The 13,259-nt window shown below is 46.2% G+C and overlaps 1 protein-coding gene across 2 annotated transcripts in view; it reads left to right on the top strand.

Annotated features, from left to right (window-relative positions):
* chd7 (chromodomain helicase DNA binding protein 7) overlaps positions 1-13,259 on the top strand; it is a 95,520-nt gene that overhangs the window by 20,925 nt on the left and 61,336 nt on the right. For both annotated transcript variants that reach the window (XM_042497549.2, XM_088085018.1), the window contains 2 exons: positions 3,593-5,175; positions 6,656-6,990. In XM_042497549.2, the coding sequence (XP_042353483.2) occupies positions 3,702-5,175; positions 6,656-6,990 (1,809 nt within the window). In that variant the 5' untranslated portion in view covers positions 3,593-3,701. The remainder of the gene's footprint in view (positions 1-3,592; positions 5,176-6,655; positions 6,991-13,259) is intronic.

The raw sequence follows: 13,259 nt of genomic DNA, 5'->3' as shown, positions 1-13,259 counted from the left end.
ATCTCTGTGATCAACCAGCAAAGACGTACCCCACCTCTTGCCCTAATGCATGCTGGGATAGATCTCACCAGGCAGTACACTCAAACACAGCCTGCCACTTGCACCCTTGTGCACGCTTTTTTTTTTCTTTTTTAAAGACAGAAAACCTGCTACAAATAGGCTATAGGCTCCTTTCCCATTGCCCTTAGAGCAGAGCTGTGTACACTGCACTGTAGCAAACAAGTATATCTTCCTGGGTGTGTGGTGTATTTTTTTTTTTTTGGGTGTCCCACATTTGACGTCATGGACAAAGCAGCTAGGAGGCCAGTGAAAATGGTAATTAGAACAAGGTTTGAGTGCTGCTTTGGCAGAGACGGGCAGTATTTTGTGGCAGCCTCATTATTGCGTCTTGGCTGTAGAGGGACTAAAATTAGCATTTTAGTCACCTGGGCGTCGTCTTACCATTATCACTGTTCAGAGCAGGCGCTGATAAATATCTGTGACCACTGTGGAGTCATTTAATGTGGGTGCGAATGCCGATTGTAACCTATCCCATTACCTTAACAGTTATTTATTAGCAGGGGTTGTTGGGTTTCTTTGTGCAGTAGAAAAGAGGCTCAACACTTCAGTTGCCGCTTTAAACCTCGGCCTCCAATCCACAAAAGCCCATGACTTAACTGGTGCTACAATAACTTAAGTTATTAAGTGATTTCGGGCACAATTTAGTGATTTAATTCTACAAATTATTTATTAGAAAAAGGAAAATGACTCATTTGTGCACACTATTTCACGTGCAGAAATAATTAAACGTTTTCCCCCTGATACCTGCCGGGCTTTGTAATGAACCGATAAGTGGATGAGGAAAATTAGTGGGAGGGAGGAGTGGAGTGTGGAGGAGGAAAGAAATGAGGTGAAAGGGGGGGAGGGGAACTCTGTAGCGGCAAAAGTTGGCTTGGGTGTTGTTTTTTTTTGCGCACATTGCATAGAAGCAAACCACCTCCACCTCCTCCCTGTCCCGGGCTGCGATATGAGGCCTACACACACACTCATTTGTGCATGCTTAGATCTGCCTACCTCCACCTTGTCAGCCATGCAGACTGGGTGTTGCATTGTCCCTCAGATGTCAGTTATGTATGCACACCCCTGGAGTCCTCAATTTGTCAGATTTGTACACAAATATACAGCTAGTTCATCAATAGTAAAGTAGGTTTGCTGTATGAGTGTTTGTTTCCCTTTTACCCGGCTAGATCAACATAAACACAGAGGCATAAAACTAGCAGGTGGCTAACTCCCCTCACACATCTGTCGGGACTGACTGGTTAGTTAGCCAGCTGAATGGTTTGCTGACCGAGTCGCCGCTGACTGGTGTATGGAGACGCTCTGTGGCCTGTTGGCTGGCTGAATGGCAGCTGCTGCTGTTCAAACAGAGTTGCATCTGCTGGGCCCTTTTGTTCTAATACACACTCATACACACACACTCACACACACAAACACTCAATGACTCTGAGTGTGTGTTTGAAAAGAAAGAAGTTCTTTTGTTTGGTAGTAAAATTGAGGTGGGGGAGGGTTTGGTGGCAGTGCTAACATGAAGTGTGTGCGTCTGTGTGTGCGTGCGTGCGTGTGCGCGTTTCAGGGTGTGTGAAAGGATTTTATTTTCAATAGGTGATTTTTTTTTTTTCCTGGGTGGTTACAACTGATTAACTTGCTGAACATGCTAGTTAATCCGGTACACCTCTGCTCAGCAGGTAACAAAGCTGCTTATGAATGTGGAAGCAAATAATTTAGTTAAATGGTTCATCTAGAAAGGGCTGAGTGCTTTGGGGAAACAAAAATTCAGATTTTCTGGCCAGGGTGGCATTTTCAGTTGTGAACATGTCAATGCCTGTTTTGGTGATGTTGGTATCTACATAAAGTGTTAGTCCAGTTGCTTGTTGAGCATGTTACTAAGATAAGAGGAAGATTAGATTAGATTAGATTAGAGGAAACTAATTTAAGTAACCTTTAAGTACTTGCTACAACTCTGGTTAATGAGGTGACAAAAAGTAAGATTCCACAATCCCTTATGTACGTCCCAAAACCAGAAATGTAATAGTCAATACAAATATTCTACGGTTCTCAATACCACAGTAAAAAACAAATGAAACCTCCCCACTTAACAACAATTAAATTAACTTATTCTCAATATAAGTATTAATCTCTGATGATTCACCGCGAACACAAAGTATTAGTCTATGTGAGTTAGTGAGACCTTGTGGTTGAGGAAGCATATTAATATACTTTTTTGTTTTTGTTTTTTTGGCCTGGTGGTTCTGTGCTTCCATATTACATATATGACATTTTTTGTTGACGCTATCTTCAACATGTTGCTGTTTGTTTATGCTGATAGGCATTCTTCTTCTTCCTTTGGCATTTAATGGCAGACTGGAATACTTGAATATGCTACCCTGTTATGCTCTGAAGAATTGCTTCTCTAGTGACTATGATACTTGAGAAAAACAAGTCCACATTTTCATAATTTTGACATTGACTTGGCACCATATTCTCGGTTCTGGTAATCCTATAATCAAAAAAATTCAAAGGTTGTGTGCTATGGCTACATACTTGTCCATACATGGTGATGACAACAAACTGACTTTTATGTCTTACAATGCGAAAGTTTTGGTATTTAACTCATGACTAGGTTTGCAACAGTATGAGATTTTCACTGTATAATAACTGTCAAAAAATATCACGGTGTCACAGTTTTATGGTATACAGTATTATACAATTAGTATTATTATTATCCTCATTTACAGTTAGCCTAAGCCTATTTTTTGGGTTGAAATAACACTAAACTATGAAACTTGAGACCATTTTTTAATGGAAGTATGCATAAACAGGCAGTTGACGGGGAAAGGAGATGTGCATGAACAGGCAAGATTCTCCATCTGAATGCATTTTTTTTCAATACTGTAGATAAAGAAATGTACACAGTATGATAACTCAACTTTCATACCACGGTATACCATTAAAACTAGTATGCCGCTGCAACCCTAATTGTGACCCCATAGGTTTATTCAATGAATATTTAGCTGCTGGCTTTTACTTCAGTTTACTGTTAACTACCTGAAATCACAGTGTCACCATTCAGACACCACTACCAATAAGCACGAGTTCATCGACATCTGTGTATCTCACCAAAAAAGTATTGTGTTGTGTGTGGCAATTTTTTTGCTCACACAACATACCAGTAGGTAAGTTTAGCATTTTGCTATATTTTAAGTGGTCAAATTGCTGTAACAAATTCAATATAATTATGTTGACCTCTTATTCATACAAAAATGCTTAAAGGCAAAGTTCTTGAAATTTAAAGGAAAGGCTGTCTGTTTTGAGTCATTGCTGACAGAAGCCATGTAATGAATCTGCCTCTGAACTTGTCTGCAGCTTTCTGCGTTTTGTTAAAGTTTGTTCAAACAGTCATCAGGGAGCTTTCTGAGTGCATTCAACACTGTCCAGCTTTCAGAACAGCACTTCATTTGAAACATGCAGCACACCTTTTGGTCTCATGCACTAATTTTCATTTTTTTGTCTCTCTTGCTCCCCTCCCGCCTCTCCGTTTTGTCCGTCTCTACAGGAACCATGGAGTAGCAAGCTTCAGATTAGCAGCTAGCTGATTAGCTCCTCACTGCACAACACACCTCCCTCCATCCAGTCCCCTCCATCTGTGGGCCCCCCACCCAGCCATGGCGGACCCAGGGATGTTGAGTTTGTTCGGGGACGATGCAGGGCTCTTCTCAGATGGATTAGATGGTTTAGGAGACTGCTTCCCTCAGCAGCCGGCCCCTGCCCAGTCCACCCCTTTAGCCCCGCAGACTAATCCCTCTCTGAACCACGAGCACCAGGGAAACAGGGGCTACCACCAGGGGATGATCCACGGCGCTGGGGCCGGCCCAGGGCAGCCCAAACTGGGGCAAATGTACGACCACGGCCCCTACACAGGCTATGATCAACCCGGAGCCCCCGGGGGAAGAATGATGGCCCAGAATGGTCCCAGCCAGGGGCCGCCAAACGTGAACCCCGCCATGAACGGCATGGCTTCCCACTACCATAATAACCCGGCTAACTCTAGCAACCCCCACCACGGGTACCCGGGTGACGCTGGGGGGGGAGGAGGTGGGGGTGGAGTTTGGGGCCAGCAGCAGCAGCAGCAGCAGCAGCAGCAGAGCAGATCAGCTTATCAGCAGCCTCCGACACAACCAGGGGGCGGCCCCAACCAGATGGGAGGCTACCAGATGTCTCAAGGCAACTACGGTGGGATGCAAGGCCCGCCTACACCCAATGCAGCTCGCATGAACCAACACTACCCTTCACAGAGCATGGCGCCCCCTCCTGCTCAGGACCAATCTCACTACCTGGGACATGTCGGAATGGGGGGGGCCCAGATGAGACACCCTCAGCCCCAGTCACAACCCCAGGGCTATACCAACATGGGCCATACACCCCGTTACCCACACTCCCCCTCCCGACAGCCTCCGCACCCCCACCAGCACCAACAAGGTATGGCGGGGTTCGGGGGTGCCCAATACCCTGGCTATCAGGCCCAGTATGGAGCCATGGGACCTGGGATGGGCCAGGGTGCTAATGCTAATGCTAACACCAGCCAGGCCATGGGACCAGGACAGCTCGGGCAGAGGTTCAACCAGGGATCAGGCCCGGGAGCAGGGCAGCAGGGCCAGCGCTACCCCCCTGGACCACCTCACCAACCCCAACCCCACCAGACCCATCCTGCCCCGATGCAGCAGCAGGCCGGGCAGCAAGGCCAGCCTATGCATCCCCAACACCCCCAGAACCTCCCTCAGCCCCAAAACCCACCCCAGTCCCACCTCGCCCCCCCAGCTCAGGGATCTTACCCCTCCCCCTCATCCATGTCGCCCATGCGGGTTTTGGGAACCCCAACACCTCCTCCGCAACAAGGCAGACCCCCTAGTGCGGGGCTAGCTGGACCCCCAGAGGTTGCAGGGTACACCGCCCTGCAGTCTCCACCCAATGCCATGGCCCATCCACAGAGAACTCCCCAAATCCCTCTGTCTACCCCGCACCCCCAACACCAGCAGCCCCACAACATGCCCCCGAACACAGGGCAGATGTACCCCGGCATGGGGCCGCAGCGGGGCCCACAAATGGGGCCAAACAGGCCTCAGATCCAGCAACAGCAAGGTGAGCACGCGACAGTCGACGCTGTCGTTGTTTGTTTTCTCCAGTCGCTTGACTTGCACACATTCGGTCCGTTCACCTCCACCATTAACATTTAAAACCAGAGATAGCTCCCCTTCATTTTCTGTTTCATTCATGCCTCATGTTTTCATTTACCTTCACTCTTTTCTCATGTTTTTTTTGAGTAGAGGTTGAAGGCATCACATTGTAACTCCGTGTAACCGCCATGAGCTGTTAGTCGCTAACATTAGCGATCTCTCCTCCTGCTGATTTCAACACGGTTTCATTGTTCACAATGTCACATTATCAGGGAAACGATAGTGTGCATCCTAGTGCCCTTTTCTTCCTGGGAAAGATCTCTGTTTGTCCCAAACAGGTTTTCTCACCACATAACAGTGTGATCACAGAGCCCTTTTTTCAGTGATTACGTTCTCCTTTTACCTGCACATTATTTGAAGTTTTTGCCTGTTATTTTGGAGCTCTGCTTTTCAGCCTGTGCAAAATTAATGTGACACAACAGAAGAACATCGTCCACTGTCAATCAATGAAATTCATTCATTATTCCTCAGTAAGCTGATGGCAGTTAACAAGGTTAATGGCAGCAGATACTGATGTTCAGCCAATAAATCTGTGCATTCCTAGTATGTACATTAGTGGTCAAATGACATGGTCAGCTAATAATCTGCACTACAGTCATTTGGCACCAACCCACCAGTTACAAGCTCACAAGGGGTTATCCCTGTAGTTACTAATGTCCCTAAATCCTGCACTTATACAATGGGAATTATTGAAATAAATCAGAAACTTGATATGATCATTGAACCAGTAATATCATTTATTTTACACATTTCAGCCACTTTACTTGGGCTGTACCTGCCTCAGAATTATGCCAGTTGAATCAGATTTGGCTGTTCAACAGCTCTCTCTCAGCAGCATAATCTGGGAACCAAATTGTCCCCAGAAGTACACTGGACAGAAAAAAAAACCCAACTGATCGATTTGAAGCAATTTCAGTCGACTGAATGTCTCTGACTGATGATTCGAGTCTCAAACTTTCAAGGGGCAGCCCGACACTCTACTTGAGGTCTATGTTTTTACTCCTTAGAAACTGACTTTGTGCAGCCAGCAAGTTTTCTACAGATGTTTTCTAATGGATTTGAAAAGAATTAATTCTGTCTCAGTGTGTTGGTGATGGACAGCACCCTAAAACATGCTGCTGTTGGCATCATACATTCTTGCAATTCAATTCACTTCAATTTTATTATTTGTCCCAGAGGGCACTTTGTGTTGCAGCAAGTGTAAAAAAAAATAGTAAAAATGCATAAAGCACAAACAATATGACAAAGAAACACTGGACAGATGACATTAATCTGTGCACAGGGTGACTTGCGCCCATGCACATTCAAGCTCCACAGGAACAGAAGAATATATCCACCATAACTCCAGAGGGCAGTCAGTGATGATACTGTGTCTGTGATCTCAGGGCCTCTTGAAGCTCCAGTCAGCCAGGGGGGAGACCAGCGTCTGCTCCAGGCCCAGCAGCAGGCCTCTCGAAGCGGGCAGCCCCTGCAGCCCGCCCCCATGGGTTTCCAGGGTCCCACTGTCAGTCAGCACGGAGTTCCGGCCCCGAACCAGAGCTTGGCGCCACCCGCCCCGAACGCTCAGGCGCAGCACGCACACATGCCTACTCAGGCCCACCACCTGCAGAGCACGCCCCCTCCCCCCAACCAGGCCTCCCACCCATGGGCACCTCCGCCTCCCGCCGCCCACCCGCTCTCCTCACCCCCTCTCACCCCACAGAAAGTGCCTCACGTACAGGTGAGTCTCCGTCAGACAGACGCTTTGATGTGGCCGTGGCGCTGTGTGTGCGAGTTTGAGAGACATCAAGACCGTGCATTTGTTTTCATGTGTGGGTGTATTTCATGTGAGTGTTTATTTTTCATGTGGGTGGGGGAATGTGTGTGTTTGGAGTGTAAGGGAAGTGTGCGGTGTGTGTGTGTGCATAAATGTGTGTGTACATGACATTTGAGAACACAGCGGTGCACTGGGCGCCGGTTCAGTGGGGTTGTGTGTGTTCGTATCAGCGTGTGTTTTTTTGCCTTTTGTGTCTTCTGTCGGCCTTGTGTGTGGTTGTGTTTCCGCGTGTGTGTGGGGAAATGGATTTTTGCAGCTGTTTGTTTCCTGTGAGCTGCATATCCTGAGACGTGTGCAACACACACACACGTGTGCACACACACAGAGGCGCCACCAGCATAATCTCTCCTCCCTCTTGCTCCCACATCTCCCCCTCCTCTATAGAGGAAACCTCCCTTCCTGTCTCTCCCTCCTCCCCTGTCTCCTTTCTTTCCGCTCTGTCTCTCTGCCTGTCTCTCCGTCTGTCTGTCTCACTGTTTGTCTTATCCATTTTGGAGGTGTCATCTCGAAGTTAATGTTGTGTAGCCGGATGTGCAGAGAGATGCTTGGAAAAGTGGGAGACGGCAAGGATGAAAAAAAAAAAAGCTTGGGGGTGATTAAGAGATTGGGGGAGGGGGGAAGAAGTGAAAAAACAAGCAAAGATCTCAAGAGAGCGAGTCCAGGATCTCTAGCAAAGGAGACGAGGAGGAGGGGAGGGCTGCCAGGAAGAGGTTAGCAGTTCTCAATGGCAACCACGGTGTTTGTGTTTGTGCTTGTGCGAGCGTGCACCGTCGCCGCTGCCTGCGTCACGTGCCCTCAGCTTCCATTAGCTTGTTTTGTTGCTCAAAGCCCCCTTTCTCCACTGACCCATTCACACACAATAGCAGCCCTGTGGCCACACACACACACACACACACACACACACACACACACACACACACACACACACACACACACACACAGATCTAGTCCTCTTTCCCCCCTCTTTCCCCCCTCTATCCTGCGCTCCCACTACTCCTCGCTTACTACACCCCTGCCCCCCTAACCCCACCTCTGAGCCTGCGTCAGAGCGTTTTGTGGTTGACATTTCAGCCGTCACTCTTAATTTATCCAGCACTCCTGACCTAGATGCCAGGTTGACTGGTGAGCCCCGCGCCGCGCCTGGGTGAGCTGCATGTGCCGCCCCGACTCTAGCTGCAGGCCCGGCAGCCCCCGTCATTACACACATACACACACACACGCAGACAGTGTGGCCTGGGATAGTGCGGTCTGGAATGGGATGGCAAATGTGCCTGGGGAAATAGGATAGGCTAGCTAGAGGAGTACACAGAGTTGTGTGTGTGTCTGCGTGTGTGTGTGTGTCTGCGTGTGTGTCTACGTGTGTGTCTGCGTGTGTGTGTGTGTGTGTGTGTGTGTGTGTGTGTGTGTGTGTGTGTGTGTGTGTGTGTGTGTGTGTGTGTGTGTGTGTGTGTGTGTGTGTGTGTGTGTGTGTGTTTGTCTGCGTGTCTGCGGCACAGGAAGGGAGTTCTCTCCATGCCTGATGATGCACTTGTTAGAAAGAGCCTCACACACACACACACACACACACACACATACATACACAAATACACACATACACACATACACATACACCAAGCTGGTCAGTCAGTCATAATGACTGTATGTCTGGTACTCTAAGCTCCATCTGTTCACTAAGCATGGTTATTACACATGCACGCACACACATACACACGCGCATGCCTTCGTCAGCAGCTCAAGGTCACAGCTCTGGCAGAGAGCTGTGCTGTGACCTTTATTCTACATCTCTCTCTCTCACTCACACACACACACACACACACTGTGTTGCGTGCCGCACTTTAGTTGACATATAACATGCCTGTCTTGCCCCTCCCCCGCTCATACATGCTGTCAGCGAGCTGCTATACCATCCAGCTCACCGCAGCTTCGAGGAAATGCTTCTCTAATGTTAACCCAGCTCTCCTCATTTGTGCTGATTTCAACAAATGGAAAATACACATCACAGTCTGACCCGTGTGCAGTAATAACAAGTATTATCAACATACGAGGACGACTACTTTGCCCGTTTTCTCCTCTGAAGCTCTGTTTTTGTAAAGTTTAGCCCCGTAGATCATCCAAACAGATGCACAGGGCTGTTGTTGAGACAGGCACGTCATCAGTCGCGTCAGAACGATGGCTACCTAATTGCAAATGAAGTGAGAATCACCTATGGAGAGCCACAGCAGATGAGTTTGGCCGCATCCTCGTCCTGAAAAGATGACACACTTAATCATCCTTTGAGGACAGATAATACGAGCACCAGCGTGGTCACCTTGCCAAGCAAATTCTCTGAAAGCTGATTCATCTCCAGTTTTGGGGGTTGAGTGATTTTTATTTGAAACCCATCTTGCCCATTTGAAGAGCCGAGACATGCAACTGCTGCTGCAACTGCTGCAGTAGTGTTTCAACAGAGACGACGTGCTTCCTTCTCTCATTGTGAATGACTCTCACATGTGTTATCATTTAGAGATGAGACATTAACGTTTGGCATTACATGAGAGCTTTGTATGTGAGATATCTGAGCTTTCATATGTGCATTAAGCCCTCTGCAAAAACCCATCTTAACATTCTTAAAGTTGTGTGTGGAATTGTTGACCCTCCACTGGACTTTGAAACTGACATTTTATTGTGTTGCAAGCATCAAATTCAAACTTAATATTGAATGTTTAGAATTATTTATAGGTATAGGGGTACTCACATAATAGAAATATTAGCAAAATAAAGGCAACGAGTCAAGGAAAATGGAGAAACAGATGTGTCTATAGTTGTTAAAGCCTCTTAGACTTGGCTTCACATCCAAGAATATAATTACACTTTATATTTATAACCAAAACATGAGCAATCAAAGTAAAAAAAAACAAACATTTTTTGTTATTTATTTAGTAGTTTGAAACTCAAAAAATAGCTGAATCGTTGAGTTAGAACTATGTGGGTGTGGTTTGATCGTATTACAACAGATTCTGATTCAAATGTTGCTTAATCCTGATTGGTACACGAAAGTACGCATTATCAATCTCTCTTTGAAATGGACCAAACTGTTCTTAACTTTGCAGACAACTTTGAGAAATTGTTGTCAACTTGTTCCACCTCGGTAATGATCAAATCAGGAATTTGCTATGAAATCTGCCAATCTTCAGTTTAAGCTTGTAGACTCCTACAGTTTTGTTTTTGATGCCAGTCAAGCATCTGTCTAACTAAGTGAGCAAGCTCCTGTTCTACACACACTGGACTTGTTGGATGGGCCTTTCTTATGATATTTAATGGTGGCAGGTGGAGTAGATGGATGGATGCTGGGCTGGATTTTGTGATATGGCAGATGACCATTTTGTCATCTTTAAGTTTTTAGTGATTTCGCTGGTCACAGCAAAATTGCAGTACTAAACATTTTCTAACAAAAGTGTTGAAAGAAGTGATGTGAATATGGGTGTACGGTGCATTTCCCTGCAGTAGGTGTTTTTAGTGTTGCGCTCATTTTAACTCTTTTACATACTGTTGGGTAGTTAAATCTGCCAGTGATCTCTTAAAAATCTGTCCTTGGCCACTAAAAAGAGAATCTATGGTATCTTATTTTAGAGAAAATGTGTACATGATATATTTCGTACATGGCAACATATGGAGAGATATATTGTATATGCAAAATATGGAGATGGATGTTGTATATTGCAAAAGATAGATATATACTGTGCTATCTGGATGGATATATATATATCACAAAATATGGTTATAGTGATATATATGGATATACAGTATATCTCAAAATATATTGTGAAATGTGGATATTTATATGGTAAATTGTGAAATATCGAGATATATACAGTATTAATTTTGAAAATTTGGAGAGATAATGTTTATTGCCAAATATGGAGTTATTTATAAGCCATATTGCCCAGTCATGGATGGATGGGTGGGTGGAAGGATGGGTGGAAGGATGGATGGGTGTGTGTGTGGATACATGCACTGGAGCGAGTAAGGGGAGAAGCTGAACGATGAGGACCGTATTTCCTTTCACTCCATCCTTTGGGAGTCTTAAGTGTTTCTGCCTGGTAGATTTAACCCCTCATCTCACTCTTCTTCCAGCCGCCCCCCACCCCCCAACACCTCCTCCAACATCCTCCTCACCCCTCTCCACTCACCTTCCTCATCACACTCTCCTGCAACCTCCCCTCTGCCCTGCAAGGAATGAAACTCAACCCGGTTCATGTCCTCTGAGTCTGTTACATTAGCCCTGCAGTCATTCTGTTGCTCTGAGTGATTCATTGAAGTCCTTATGGATCTTTTTTTTTTTTAAATAAATTCGGTTATTGGTGATATTATTGCAACCTGTTTTTGGAAGTGGATTCTAATGGTGTTTCTCGGAGAGAGCAGTGATGGATTTAAACCAGTACACCAGCGAGCTAAATTCACCCTGCAGAACACCAAACCTGACGCAGGACTCTAGTGTGCGCAACCGTGTGTGTGTGTGTGTGTGTGTGTGTGTGTGTGTGTGTGTGTGTGTGTGTGTGTGTGTGTGTGTGTGTGTGTGTGTGTGTGTGTGTGTGTGTGTGTGTGTGTGTGTGTGATTGTTTGTGTATACACTGTGTGTGTCTCCTTTGTCATTTGTGTGATTGATTATCTGGGAAGCTTGGCAGGAGGACAGATTTATCTCTTGGCACTGCGTTCCCCCCATCTCTCTCACTCTTTCTGTCTGTGATTCTCTCTCTCTCTCTCTCTCTCTATCTTTCTCTCTCCCCTAGTTATCTCCCCCCTCTCCCTCTCCTCCCCCTATTTGTGTGTCTAAATGGCTCGGTTTACGTGTGTGTCAGCAGGTGTTTGTGTGTGCAGAGGTTTGTGTGATGCGTGACCTTGCAGCAGTTTGGTGTAGTGTGTGTGTTTGTGTGTGTTTGTGTGTGGTGTGTGTGTGTGTGTGTGTGTGTGTGTGTGTGTGTGTGTGTGTGTGTGTGTGTGTGTGTGTGTGTGTGTGTGTGTACATTAGCATTCTCCTGATGGAAGTGGACTTTTCAGTGATAGCACCCCAACTCTTTCCTCCTCCACGTGAAAACAACTGAGCTATGCTAAGTGTGTGTGTGTGTGTGTGTGTGTGTGTGTGTGTGTGTGCGCGCAGAGGGGAGCTGCTGCCGTGGCATTTCGCTATAAACTTGCTGATGCTCACACACACCCCTCTTTGACACACGCCGAAGTGCACATGTGTGTTACACATGCACATGCACACACTCTCAAAGGCATTCGTGTATGACACACACACACTCATGCACGCTCACGCATACTCCCTCGCTGCGCCTTTTTGAAGTATGGAGATAATTTATTCGTGTCATGATGCCTGATTTCCCATCTGCTACTGGGACCCTGAGCAGCTGGAGAGAGAGAAAGAGGGGAGGGAGGGAGGGATGGAAGAGAGGGTGAGGGAGGAGAGGCAGCTGGAGAGGCTCCCAACAGCTGGTAACCAGTTGCCTGTCACAGGAAGCTTACTTGGGAGCAATGAGGAGAAGATGGAGGGAGAGAAGGAGAGAGGGTTTAGTCTGCAGGAGAGCAAAGTCTCAGCTTGTTTGTTTACTAAGGTTAGCCGGCTGGAGGAGGAGGTGGGAGGGTGGAGGGGGAGGGGGGCTGTAGCAACGGGGAGTCTAGGAGGTGGGAGCCATGTGCGTGGATAGATGGATGGATGGATGGATAGATCCTCTCTTCTTCCTCTGCTCTGTAGTCCGCCATTACTAACGGATTCAACCCCCACCCTGCAGGAAATACAGCAGTATTGACTTGACAGGCTGGCACGGCCGACACCGATGCAAAACATCAGCAGATACATTTTATGGCACATGTGCTCAGACTGATCCATATTCAATGCCATTTAGTTCAGAGCTGAAATGATAAATTGATTACAACTGAAAATTAATCAATAAATTTGATTATTAAGTCATGTTTTTTTAGCCAAATGAGAAAGATTCTGAGTTTTCAGCTTCTCTTCGCTTCTGCTTTCTTTTGGTTTTTGGATTCTTAGTTGGACAAAAAAGACATTTTTGATGTTTTTTAGATTAAAAAAAAAGAAATATATTTATTGATACTTAAAAAGAAATTTCTATGTTGATTAATATTGAAAATAACTGTTAGTTGCAGCCCCAATTTGTAGTTTTTGTTTTTGAAGC

This window comes from Plectropomus leopardus, chromosome 12 (genome assembly GCF_026936395.1).
Source record: "Plectropomus leopardus strain MGB_pleo_1.0 chromosome 12, ASM2693639v1, whole genome shotgun sequence".
In the NCBI taxonomy this organism is placed as follows: domain Eukaryota; kingdom Metazoa; phylum Chordata; class Actinopteri; order Perciformes; family Serranidae; genus Plectropomus; species Plectropomus leopardus.
Note: the sequence above shows the minus strand (reverse complement) of the source record. Positions and strands in the feature narration are given on the sequence as shown.